Source organism: Andrographis paniculata, unplaced genomic scaffold (genome assembly GCF_009805555.1).
Source record: "Andrographis paniculata isolate CXL003 unplaced genomic scaffold, ASM980555v1 Contig55END, whole genome shotgun sequence".
NCBI lineage: Eukaryota > Viridiplantae > Streptophyta > Magnoliopsida > Lamiales > Acanthaceae > Andrographis > Andrographis paniculata.
The window spans coordinates 3,769,176-3,783,953 of record NW_026137590.1 but is presented as its reverse complement, the minus strand read 5'-3'; the positions used below and the strand labels follow the sequence as shown (position 1 = coordinate 3,783,953).

The following is a 14,778-nucleotide window of genomic DNA, read 5'->3' as shown; positions in this document are numbered from 1 at the left end:
GTCCGTAACTGGACCCCCTTATCATTTTAGTCTCGTAAGTGGAATCTGTCGCAAACTAGTCTCATAAGTGAAAATTTTTTGTTATTTTAGTCCTCCGGCGCCGGAGACGCCCATGTGGCTCGCGGGAGGTGACGTGTCCGCCAGGTGTCCCGCCAGGTCAGCGACACCTGGCGGACACGTGGATTTATTATTTTTTTTATTTTTTTTAATTGGACCAAATAAAAAAATTAAAAAAATACAAATAAAATTAAAAATAAATTTAAAATAAGTTATAAAAAAATTTAGAAAAATGAAAAATAAAAAATAAAAAATCTAGGTGTCCGCCAGGTGTCGCTGATCTGCAGACACGTCACCTTCGGCGAGCCACGCGGGCATCTCCGGCGCCGGAGGGCTAAAACAGCGAAAATTCTTCACTTATGAAACTAGTTTGCGACAGGCTCCACTTACGAGACTAAAATAATATGGGAGTCTAATTACGGGACTAAAAAAACAGTTTACCCAATTTACAAAAGTCATAGCTTAAACTACAGACACTTATTATTTATTTATAATTATTATTTTGTCTTTAATTTTGTGTAACAATCACACCATCTTTGAATTTCACTATGCAAAAGCGAATAAAATACAGTAACTTATGCAAAAAGATGGTAATGCAAAATTAGGGTGTGTTTGTTTTGGAGATTGAATTTTGGTTTGGGATTTGAATAGTAAAAATTTTGAATTTGAATAGTTGTTTGATGTAATATAAATAGGTATTGATTTTATGTTTTGAATGTAAAATTAATTTTTAACATAACATAAAAAATAAAACATAGGTATTTGATTTGATATTTTTGAAAAGAAAAAATTGGATGAATAGTAAACTTTTAAAGAAATTTTATAAACAAACACAACCTTAGATAATACTTTAAAAAACTTATGACTACAAAATTATGGGTTCAAAGTGATGATTTACCTAATATATTTTATCATGTTAGGCCACTATAAAAAGTAGTGGCTACATTATTTTCTTACAATCTTTAGTCACGTCACCAATTTAATATTACCCTTTCTACTCACCTAGCATAAATATGCAAATTAATTAATTAAGTTCAATATCAAAATTTTATTGAAAGTTCTTAAATTCAAACTTGATTAGTATCCTTTTGTTTTTTTTCAATTTTTTTTTTTTTTGCTCATTTTGTGCGATCCTATTTTAGTTTATACTCATTAGTAATTGGTAGTTTTGTCTCATAAACTATTATGTGGCATTTGAATGAATATAGATAAAATGGTAAACATCATACATTTTATAGGAATAAAATACACTATCAAAAAATGATTGGACAAATTTGAGAAATATATGGGTGTGTGGTTTGTGTTTTTAACACAAATCAATGTTATTCAACTCCCATAATTCTCGATAAAAATATACTATTTTAGTTCATAAAATATCATATTTAAATATTTTTTAAATCAAAACTCGAACACAAAATCCAATTTAAAATCAAACTCAAACAAATCCTATATATATACATATATAATGTATATATAGGCTTTCATTAAAAAAAAAAGAAAACATTCCTAAAAGTTTCATTTTCAACATATAAATTTTATACAAAACATTACATCCAAAAAAATTTCACTTCAAAAATTTAAAAGATTTTGTTTTCGAAAAATTCAATATTTTGATGATAGTGAATTCTTGTTACAATACTGTTCATTATTGGTTGAGATATTGGAGAAACTCGTTCAATTATTGAAGACACATCATCAGTTGTTAGGCTGAAACTTGTTTGTGTTGATTGTCTTAATGTTGAAGGTTAGAAAATATAAATTTGATAGTTTTGATGATTTTTTGATTAATGTAAATGTTACACAACTGATAGTAATAAATGTTGGATTAACATTCAAAAAATGTAGATCCGATTGTTATTAAAATTTGTTACTATACAATATACTCCTTAGTTCTTCCGTCTCAATTCAAATTATCTTTTTTACGAATTTTTTTTTTTGTTCCATTAAAAAATATATCTTTCCTATTATAATAAAAACACATTTGGCGCAAATTTTCAAATCTTGTGTGCCAATCAAATTATAAAATGTGTGTGTGTGCGCGCTTTTTTTCTTTTTCCTTTGTTTAATTATTTGTAACACGTGTTATGATGCTACAATCGGTGTCATCCATCACTGAGAAGGCAAGGCGTCCGAAGAAACGCCTAAAAGAAGAAGAAAAAGAAATCTCCAGTCGGAGGAAGAAGAGGATGAAGGACATGTTTGTACTTTTTTAGTAAATAGAAATTAATAATATTTTAAACTATAAAATAGATGGTACGTGTAATTTTTTTCTGATAAGTGAAAATGCTCTACGTGAAAAACGCCTCTAAATAATTGCATATTGAAGCTTTATTCTAATCTCGAGGGAATGTTAGGTTAAAACTGTACAATAGCTTTAACAACTTCATCGTTAAAAGAAAATTATATTTTGTCGGAAGAGAGAGAAGGGTTAACCAAGTTCTTCTTTTACCCCAACTTCTTCTTTTCCATCAAATTCTTATATATATATATATATATATATATGTAGCAGATGGGTTTTTGAGTTGTGTTGATCAAATGGACAGCCAACAAAAATCTATTACTAAACTTTTGTGTATGTTGAGAAAAAAAATTTGAGTTGATGTTTCTTCGACTCCACAAGGCAATATGACTCATTGTGTAATGTATTTTTCAAGTGACACAATAAAAGTCTCTAAAATCTAAAATTGGCCTTTACAAATAGGTCATTGTTGTTGTTCTTAGCATATCAACTTTGAGCCTATAATTTATCATAAGTAGCAAAGAATATGTGTTGTTATGCACGGCCATTTTATGTAAAACTATATTGTAATATTTTATTTTTATATCATAGTTTTAAACTTTTATATAATTAATAAGAAAAAAAAAATCATAAAAAGATTCCATTGAGATCAAAACTCATTGTCATAATTTTATCAATTTTAGTTTCATTACAAATAATTATAATTATATTTAGTTTCACCGTTACAAACTAATGTTGAAAACTGACATGAACGTAAGAGCACTTATGTGGCATCTGATGTAGACCAAGCAAGGCTGTGTTTCGAATAGCTATGTTCCAATGAAAATTACAATTGTATTTTGTACGTGGCTGGCGACCTGCGTGGGTGTGCCGGGAGACAGGGGCCGAGCAAGGGGGCCCCTCCCCCACCCCCTTTTTTAATTTTCTATTTTTATTTTATAATATATAATATAAAAAATAATAAATAAATTAAAGAATTGCTAAAAAATAATAAAAAAAATTATACCATAATAATTGTTTGATAGCTATAAAAATAAATATAAACAAAAAAAGTAAGAAATAATAATAATAATAATTTTTCACAAAATTCTAAAGTAAATGCATAGGAGATGATATTTTTAAGAGCTTTTTTTTTTAATAAATAATTTATCAATTTCATATAATAGAAAATTAATCTTGTAATATGTAGGTAAGTTGATATTTTGCAAAATTTTTGAAATATGATAACTCTATTAATAAAATTATTGGATAATAAGTAGATTATGTTCATTTCGAAATTTGAAAAATTAGCCCCCCTCTCATCCCGCTCTGGTTCCGCCTCTACCGGGAAATGCTCTGCCATGTCACCTTTGTTGTACTTGTCTAGACTTAGAAGGAACAGCCTGTGACCGGCTGGCCGGCGGCCATGGAAACGGAGAGTTAAGGTGCTCAATCGAATTGTGGAAAACTAGAAAACTAGGGTTTCTAGCTATCATTGAATGATTTGAATTTGCAATTAGTTAAATACTCCTTCTATTGCGACTAATTTGTCTCATTTAGATTAGACATAGAGTTTTAGGTATTCTATAATTAGTGAGTAATTAGTTTAATTAAAATAAAAAAATATATATAAATTATGAATGTTAAAATGTGATTAAAGTGTATAATTATATTTTCAAAAAGGAAAACACAAATTATGTGGAACGACAAAAATAGAAATAATGGACAAATTAAGTGGGACGGAGGGAGTAGTTAAATAACACATTTTATTTATTAAATTAAGTAATTAATTATTTATACGATTCCTTTGCAGCGTTCCTTATCGGATTTGGAGGATTTTCCGGCGATGAAGCTGGATTCTATTCAGAGGACGTTGTCTTCTCAGAGGTAATAGCGGTGTTTGATTTGTTCGACTTATTTTCCCGGCACGTTAGTGGCGATTTTTAACCGTCGATCCAGTATAATTCAACCAATTTAGATCTAACAATCATAATGTATATTCAGTTATTTTAATTAGAACACAGACGTGTTATGTAAAACATGATCGTGTTTGGTCGATATCAAATGCCATGTTAGTGCCATTGTGTCAACTTCAGCTTTCATTGTTAGTTTTTTAACGGTAGAATAAAATGATTAAAACTATTTGTGAGACTAAGATGGTGTATTCAATTGAGATTTCAATGAATATTTTTGGATTTTAAAAAGTTTATGAATTTTTGCTTAAGTTTGATAGATTTTAGTAACTGATTTACATAAATTTTTACAGCATTGATTGAATTCTTTATGGATTTATATGGATTTGATACAACTATAGAATAATTTTTTTATTGAAATATATAATTATATAAATTTATATCAAACACAAATTTTATAAATATAATAAGTTATTACTATATTTTTATAAAATAAAATTTAATATTAATAAATAATATATAATTATTAATAATGCAGAAGTATTGTAACATATTTAACTGTAACACCCCAAAAATTCTATGGGAGAGTCACACGCCGACACCGAAACAACAACACATATAGACGTGCCGTATCTCAATGTCAAGGCTAACATAATAAAAAAATAAGTACAAGCATTTTGTTTTGCGGAAGTCATAAAATATTTTTTTCAGTACCCACATTTACTTTAAAATATACAATTGTAGAAGGTCATGCATGCTTTATAATAGTCCATCCCTATGATGCATCAAGTCATGAATATCTAGATTTCAACTATGTATAGAAGAAAATAGTAACATGAATAAGAATTAAGTAAGAAACTAAATATACAATGTATGAAATAAATTACCAACAATAAGCGTTAGAAAACCAACAACTACAACTATCTAAAATTCATGCATCACTCAATTGATCAACCAACTTGCCAAGTAACCGCTAAGTTTAGCCAAATTAACAGTTCACACAATTATTAATTAACTTCCCAAAATAGTTTAATGGCTATCAAAATTTATCAATTGACTTGCGTCAAATCCACAACTTACACAATTTACCAATTGACTTGCCAATCAACTACTAAGTCTAGCAAAATCTACAGCTTATATAATTTATCAATTGACTTGCCAATCAATTGCTGTTATACAATTTATCAATCAACTTGCCAATCGACGGCTAAGTCTAGCCAAATCCACGGCATAAAATTTATAGTCGACTTGCCAATCAACGGCTAAGTCTAGCCAAATCTACGGCTTATACAATTTATCAATCGACTTGCCAATCAACGGCTAACTCTAGCCAAATCCATGGCATACACAAATTAATAATCAACTTGCCAATCAACGGCTAAGTCTAGCCAAATCTACGGCTTATCCAATTTATCAATCAACTTGCCAATCAACGGCTAAGTCTAGCAAAATTTCACGGCTTATACAATTTATCAATCAATTAGCCAATCAACGGCTAAGTCTAGCCAAATCCACGGCACACAATTTATAATCGACTTGCCAATCAACGGTTAAATCTAGCCAAATTTACTGCTTATACAATTTATCAATCGACTTTCCAATCAACGGCTAAGTCTAACAAAATCTATGGCTTATACAATTTCTTAAATCGACTTGCCAATCAACAGCTAAGTGTAGCCAAATCCACGGTATACACAAATTAATAATCGACTTTCCAATCAACGGCTAAGTCTAGCCAAATTCACGATATACACAAATTATCAATTCTTAATAGCAAGTTCACCACGTATCACATAAGAAGATATAATTATAATGTCCTATTTCAAATATGCATGATTCAACCACTTACCTTACTTAGGGGGAGCTACCAACTCTACTACCACCGACTCGTGGGACTTGGTTCGGTCGGACTTCACCTAATCATCAAATTCGATCAATCAACTTACTCAAATTTAGCGCATATATTATAAAATTCACCATAAATTCATCGTTGGCTCAAACATTATGAAACTAGTGCCAAATCAAAGCTAACATTCCTAAATTATATTTCAAAGTCCAAAGTTGGAATTATTAATTTGAACTACATCCAGAATATCATCTTAAGTCAACTGGTCCGTTCACTTCGGAAAAATAGAGCAGTTGTATTATAAAAATCACTAAAAATCTATTTTTCACCCAAATGGGACAAACTTGGTCTCTAATAAAAGATAAAATATATATCTATATTCAAAATTAATCAAAAACCCAAAAAGGAAGTTCCAAAAAGAATAGAATAGAAGTTAAATATACTAAATGGATCATTCGTCAAGAAATAGAATGTGTTACTTTAAAAATTTATATAAAATTCATTTTATATCCAAATGGAACAAACTTGGTCTCTAATTAAAGGTAACACAAATATACACATTTAAATAAATTAGAAGTGTGAAAATAAAATTTAAAAGTTACAAAAAATCCGTCGAGCACTTTGTAATGTTTTTCTGTCAAGAAAATGAGTGTATAACTTTAGAAAATCATATAAACTTTATGTGACTTTCAAATAACTCATATAATATGTCAAAATGAACATAAAATCATGAAGAATATGAATATGGTTTGAAAACAGTAATCCGTGATTTAAATAAACGAAATAACTTAAAATAATGCACATATGCGATGAAATCGAAGTTTAAGGTGAAGAAGAAGAATGTATAAAACTTACTCCAAAATCACCTCAACTTGAGTAGGAGGGAATGAGGTAATTGCTAGGTGTAGACACTAAAAATATATGTCTAAAATCAATTAAATATCATGTATTTTGGAAGAAAATAAAATTCCAATAAAATAAATATATGGTATTTAATTATGCACATATGTTAATTTTTGTACAATAAATATCAACCATTAATGCAAAATCTGCTTAAAATGGAAGATATCGTACAAATATTACGTGCATAAATAGAGCCATAATAAATTTGGCAGCAAAATAAATTAATCTTGTCAATAAAGGAAGTATATAAATTAATATCTTCCAAACAAGGCAATGATATAAAGATCTTGTCAATAAAGGAAGTATATAAATTAATATCTTCCAAAAAAGGCAATGATACAAAGATTTTGACGAGAAAGGAAGGTGCATAATCAAATCCGTCAAAAATGGAAAACGGCATCCGAGGGAAAAGGAAAGATTATAAAATCTTTCCATCCACGTAGCACCATCCGAAAAGGAAGCCAATGCCACCCTCCCCTATAAATAGGAGCCTTGGCCAATTCATTTAGACACCGAAGTTCATTTGAAGACTCGCGCAAGGGTAAGTCTCTCTAGACTCTCTGCAATGTTCTTCATTGTTCTTCGTGTCCTTCGAAGCGTTCTTCGTCGAAAAGTCACCGATTTGGACAAATGATCCAATATTGGTTGACGAATCAATGAAGTTAACGTTCTTCGTCGTATGTCCGAGCCGGAGGAAGGATCAAATCTCTCAAAGCTATCGAGGAATCCATCAAAGCCAAGGAAGAGCCTCCAAAGTCGCTCCCAAAGCTTGAAGATGTTCGTCGCGTTCTTCATAAAAGGCGCAAACCAGGCCCTCTTCGATCCAAAAGTCAAAGGGACACGCCGCCAAAAGCGTTATGGAGCACTAAATCTCTCCCTCAAAGATCAAATTCCGTCGGATCATCCAAAGGAGGCATCAATCCGAAGCCGACGATCAAAATCGCCAACATGGATACCAAAGTCCTTCAAAAGCCGGCGAAGTCAAACCGAAAACCAAAATCCCTTCGGATCAAAGAAGCCACCCAAATCCAAATTGGAAAAATGGATCGACCCGGAGAGAGAATCAAAGGATCCGAATAGAGAATAGGACCCGCATTAAATTTAAATACAAATATAATTTGTACAAATTTTGTGTTTATAAAAATATAACACAATTTTTTTGTCTACAGATTTTTGGCACGCCCAGTGGGACGACTCTACGTTTCATCTCTCTTTCCGTCGAATTCTCAAAAGATCAATGGCTTCTTACAAAATCAAGACTTCCAATGCCGTGTCAAAAGCTACTGCTCTAGCCGCCACCGCCAAAGGAGTCGCTGCTACTACATCAAGAACCTCAAGTGCTTCAATGAATGCTGGAGTGATGACACGAAGTATGGCTAAAAGAGTACTGTCATTTTCCGAGGATGCCCATCCGAAAATCACAGAGCAAAACTCACTCTATGAGGAGGACGAAATCTTCAAGAGTACCTCCGCACCGGGCACCCCTCAAGAAGTTGCAACTCGTTCGACTGCATCGAGTTATGCCCCAGTGATGACCACGAACGCCTCAAACTTAGAAGACCAACTTGTTGCACTGGCCAAAGTTGTTGAAGGGATGTCTCAACACATGCAGCAACAAGACAATGTCATCGCAAAACTACTTGCAAAATTGGACAAGCCGGAACCAACCAACCAGAATGCTTCGGAGGCCCAAAATGAAGCAGAAACATCCATGGATCAACGCCACGGTAAAGAAAAAATGGCGGGACTAATGCCGTTTCAAGCATCATCTGACTCTTTCATCCATCTATCCCAACTTGACGAGTATATCAAAGGAGCTCTCAAAAGGGAGTTTGAAGGAAGTTCAAGGCCAACAAATATGTATGCCAAGCCTTACACTTCAAGGATCGACGCCCTCAAGATGCCGTTGGGATATCAACCACCAAAGTTCCAACAATTTGATGGCAAAGGCAACCCAAAACAGCATGTGGCACACTTCATGGAAACATGCAACAACGCTGGGACATATGGCGATCTCTTGGTAAAGCAGTTCGTACGGTCATTAAAAGGCAACGCCTTCGACTGGTATATCGACCTGGAGGCTGGTTCCATCGACAGTTGGGAGCAGTTGGAGTACGAGTTCTTGAACCGGTTCTACAGCACAAAAAGGACCGTCAGTATGACAGAACTCACCAATACTCGTCAATGGAAAGATGAACCAGCAATCGACTACATCAACCGCTGGAGGAGTTTGAGCTTGAACTGCAAAGACCGGTTGTCTGAGGCCTCCGGTATAGAGATGTGCGTCCAAGGAATGCACTGGGGGTTGAAATACATCCTGCAAGGGATCCGACCCCACACTTTCGAAGAACTTGCTACCCGCGCTCATGACATGGAGTTAAGTATGGCTTCAAGCGGGATGCACGGACCACCAGTTCAAGAATCTTCAAAAGCAAAAAGATACGAAAGATATGATGCCGCAAAGAAGGGGAACAACGCCCCTATCAAGTCTTTTGGAAAAGAAGCCTTGGCCATAAAAGCGACGACCAAAGCACCTATGAAGATCCAAAGTAAAGAAAAGGAAGTTGCAAGGAAAAGACAATCAACTCAGACAGAAAGACCGCCAAGGCCAACCCTTAAAGAGTTGCAATCCAAAACTTATCCTTTCCTGGATTCTGATGTCTCGGGAATCTTTGACGATCTACTCAGAGAAAACCTCATTGAACTTCCGAATTCAAAAAGACCGGAGGAAGCTGGAAAGGTTGATGACCCAAGATATTGCAAATACCATCGTGTCGTAGGACATCCCATCCATAACTGTTTCATCTTTAAAGACAAAGTCATGGAGTTGGCTCATGAAGGAAAGATCACCCTTGAAGACGATTCTGTTTCTGTTAATGTCACTTCAATCACGTTCGGGTCTCTCGAAGTTGACATAAAAGACAAAGAATCATATTGTCTCACTACCGAGAAAGGTGGCAAGGCGATCAGAGACAAATCGAGTGAAGAATGTGCCACGATAACTTTCATTGATGAAGATTTGGTGTTAGGATCCAAACCCCATAATCGTCCATTACTGGTCGTGGGTTATATCCATGAACAAAGGATTAACCGGATATTCTTAGACGGAGGAGCTGCAGTCAATGTCCTTCCTCTATACACATTGCAAAAATTGGGAATACCAGTAGATCAGTTGTTCGAGAGTCGTATGACAATACATGGATACAATCAAGAGGGGCAAAGAGCACTTGGCACCATAAGATTGAGACTCTTAATCGATGAAATGGAAACTAACCCTTTGTTCTACGTGATAGACGCAAAGACATCTTTCAACGTTCTTTTGGGAAGACCATGGATACATGAGAATGGTGTAGTTCCATCAACGTGGCACCAATGCTTCAAATACACTCAAAATGGAATGACAAAGAAAGTTCTTGGAGACACAAAGCCATATGAAGAAGCCGAGTCACACTTTGCGGACGCCAAATATTTCTCTACAGAAGCAAAAAAATCCAAGGTACATGAAGATGTCAAAGCACCACAACCAAACTTGGGGGCAAACTTAAGAGATAAAGAAAAAACACTTGCCTCAGGTTCTGCAGACTCATTAGTTGAGCCTCTGAAAGATTTGACTCTTCCGAAGACCCCACTCAACCCAATCTCCCCATCACAGACAAGGAATGGAAAAGAAGAAAAAATAGAGGCTATGCGATTGCAAAAGGACAAAAGCTTTGGCCCAAAAGCCTACAAACTTCTCACAAAAGCTGGATATAATCCAAATGAGGAATCACTGCTGGGAAGGTTACCACCACAGACAACCCAAGGTTCGAGGGCTGGTCTTGGGTACATGCCACAAGCTCCCGTACGCATCGCTATCAAAAGGGCTGCAAATCATCATATCACCGAAAGCGAGACATTGTCTTCCAATTCACCTCAAAAGGGGAAGAATGCAAGAGTATCGGTTTTCGAGAGGCTAAAACCTTCTGTCTTCACAAGGTTAGGACCAAAGATCAATAAAGAGAAAAACAAGACGAATTCCACATCAACAAAATATGTGGAGATGGATGAAGAAATCAAGAGCCGCTTTCCATCCCGCATGACGCGTCAAACAAAAATGACGATACATTGCGGTAAAGTTTTAAAGGCTAAATAGCAAACCGTTGTCTTCACCAAACCCAAAGAAGATAATGAAGAAAGTGTTGCATCATCCTGCTACATCACTGAAGGGGGAGAAGAAACAATGATTGAAGAAGATGCAGGAAATGCACCCGCCGCGCTTGAAGAAGGGATCAAAGCTGCAGTGGACGAGTTAGAAGAAGTCAACTTGGGAAATGAAGATCACCTAAGACCTGTCTATGTCAACAAAGAGCTGGGTGAGGATGATATGAATGCCTACATCCGACTTCTCAACGAATTCCAAGATGTCTTCGCTTGGTCATATAAAGAAATGCCCGGCTTAGACCCGAAAGTTGCGGTCCACCATCTAGGTGTGAAGAAAGGAGCTCGCTCTGTGAAGCAAGCGCAACGAAGATTCCGTCCTGAACTCATCCCTCAAATTGAAAATGAAGTCAACAAACTCATTGAAGTGGGGTTCATCCGGGAAGTCAAATACCCCCAATGGATTTCCAACATCGTGCCTGTAAAGAAAAAGAATGGACAAATCCGAGTTTGTGTGGATTTCCGAGATTTAAACGAAGCATGCCCAAAAGATGATTTTCCTTTACCCATAACTGAATTGATGATTGATGCAACGACAGGACATGAAGCGCTTTCTTTTATGGATGGATCATCTGGATATAACCAAATTCGTATGGCACCTGAAGACGAAGAGTTAACCGCCTTTCGTACACCGAAAGGTATCTACTGTTACAAAGTTATGCCTTTCGGATTGAAAAATGCTGGGGCAACCTACCAAAGAGCAATGCAAAAGATCTTTGATGACATGCTACACAAAAATGTAGAGTGCTATGTTGACGACTTGGTTGTCAAATCCAAGAGAAAAGAAGATCACCTGCAAGACTTAAGAAAGGTTTTTGAAAGGTTGAGGCGCTACCAATTAAAAATGAATCCTCTCAAGTGCGCTTTTGGAGTCACCTCCGGAAAATTCCTCGGATTCATTGTCCATAGTCGTGGAATTGAGATTGAACAGGCAAAGATAGATGCCATCACAAAAATGCCTGAGCCTCGTAACATCCACGAGCTAAAAAGCTTACAAGGAAAATTAGCATATATAAGAAGATTTATCTCTAACCTCGCTGGACGATGTCAACCTTTCAGCCGAATCATGAAGAAGGGAGTGCCTTTCCATTGGGATGAAGCATGCAAGAAGGCATTCCAAAGTATCAAAGACTACTTGACAAAGCCACCAGTGCTGACAGCCCCAATTCCTGAACATCCGTTGACGCTTTACATCGCTGCACAAGAGCGTTCAGTTGGAGCCTTGTTAGCACAGGAAGCCAATAAAAGGAAAGAAAATGCCCTTTACTACCTCAGCAGAATGATGACACCAAATGAACTAAACTATTCACCGGTGGAAAAGATATGCTTGGCGCTCATCTTCGCCATAAAAAAGTTGAAGCATTACTTCCAAGCGCACACTATCCGGTTGGTGTCCAAAGCAAATCCCTTGAAATATGTCATGTCAAAGCCTGTCCTTTCTGATCGACTCGCGAGGTGGTACCTGCAGCTGCAACAATTCGAAATCATATATGTACCACAGAAAGCTGTAAAAGGACAAATATTGGCTGACTTCCTTGCTGATCATCCCATCCCCGCTGAGTGGGAGTTGTCTGACGACTTCCCTGATGAAGACGCGCTTTTTCTCGAAATCACCCCACCATGGAAAATGTATTTTGACGGCTCATCACACAAAAATGGAGCTGGAGCCGGAGTAATATTTGTCACATCACAAGGAGAAGTCCTTCCATACTCTTTTGCCTTAAAAGAAAAGTGTTCAAATAATGTGGCTGAGTATCAAGCACTCATCCTCGGCCTAAAAATGGCGGTAGATATCAAGCAACGCCAACTTCAAGTATACGGGGATTCCAAGCTGGTTGTAAATCAAATCACTGGAGAGTTTGAAGTGAAGAAACCAGAACTAATGCCTTACTTAAAGTATGCTAAGGCACTCATTGAGTTACTCGGGGATGTCTCTATTGAATATGTCCCAAGGAAAGAGAATGGGCAAGCTGACGCTCTGGCTAAATTGGCATCGACTCTATCCATCCCGGATCAACAGGTGTATATTCCGATACGCAAAGTTTGGGTGGATTCCTGCAAGTATGAAGAAGAAGAATGTGTTGAAAAAGAAGTAAATCACCTCATCGAGGTGTTTGAAATTGAAGAAGAAGAAGAAGATTGGCGGCAACCAATGTTAGATTTCTTAAAATATGACAAGCTCCCGAGTGACCCGCGCAGACGAGCAGATATCCGAAGAAGAGCTGCACGCTACGCCTACTTCAACGGCATACTCTATCGTCGGTCGTTCGAGAACATGTTCCTTCGATGCCTCGGCAATCATCAAGCCAAACAAGCTATGGAGGAAACTCATGCCGGAATCTGTGGAGCTCATCAAGCTGGCCCAAAGTTACACTTCCGAATAAAGAGGATGGGGTATTATTGGCCAACCATGGTTAAAGACTGTATAGAATTCGCACGGAGCTGCCAACCGTGTCAATTCCATGCTAACTTTATCAATCAACCACCGGAACCATTGCACCCAACTATTGCTTCGTGGCCATTCGATACCTGGGGCATGGACGTTGTAGGACCACTCACAAAGTCGTCCGCTGGACATCTCTATATCTTGGCCGCAACAGACTACTTCTCCAAATGGGCAGAAGCAGTTCCTTTGAAAGAAGTCAAAAAGGAGACGGTAGCTGACTTCATACGAGTCAACATCATTTACCGTTATGGAGTTCCTCGGTGTATCATCACTGATAATGGAAGATCTTTTGCCAATACTCACATCGACAAGCTTTGTGAAAAGTTTGGCTTTCAACAAAAGAAGTCCTCAATGTATTATGCACCGGCAAATGGACTCGCAGAGGCATTCAATAAAACACTTTGTAACTTGCTGAAAAAGGTTGTCTCCAAATCAAAAAGAGATTGGCATGACCGCATTGGTGAAGCTTTGTGGGCCTATCGTACTACATTCCGCACTCCAACACAAGCGACACCATACTCACTTGTATATGGGGTCGAAGCTGTCCTCCCATTGGAAAGACAAATTCCTTCACTAAGGATCGCTCTCCAGGAAGAATTGACGACCGAAGAAAATGTCAGATTAAGACTCGAAGAGCTAGAGGCTCTCGACGAGAAAAGACTACAAGCTCAACAAAGACTGGAGTGTTATCAAGCACGATTGTCTCGAACTTACAATAAAAAAGTCAAATCACGATCCTTTCAAATCGGGGACTTGGTTCTTGCTGTGAGAAGGCCCATTGTGATCAACTTTCGTTCGGGAAATAAATTTTTATCCAAGTGGGATGGACCCTACGTCGTCACTCAGGTTTACACGAATGGTGCATACAAGTTGACATCTCAAGACGGATTCCGGATAGGGCCAATCAACGGGAGGTTCCTCAAAAGATATTATGCGTGAGACCTTCAAATCAAATCAAGACTCCTTAGCATGAGGATAAACTGCAAAATAACAATAAAAGCAAATTCAAGTTGCTTTGAACTACGTTATGACTTGATCCCTTTACCGGGTACGTAGGCAGCTTGAGATATACCTTCAAGTTCAGTCAAATAAATAAAGAAATAAATAAATAAGTGATAAAGGATTTGGGTAAAAAAAAAAAAATGCTCAAAAAAAATATATATATATAAAAAAAAAAGAAGAGAGAATTTAAATTTAT

The 14,778-nt window shown here is 36.3% G+C and overlaps 1 protein-coding gene across 1 annotated transcript; it reads left to right on the top strand.

Moving 5' to 3' along the window:
- The first annotated feature begins 11,156 nt into the window (after positions 1 to 11,156).
- LOC127256089 (uncharacterized) lies at positions 11,157 to 14,519 on the top strand. The gene has a single exon (XM_051281921.1). It carries the CDS (start codon positions 11,157 to 11,159, stop codon positions 14,517 to 14,519), a length of 3,363 nt encoding a protein of 1,120 aa, XP_051137878.1.
- The last annotated feature ends 259 nt before the right edge of the window (positions 14,520 to 14,778 follow it).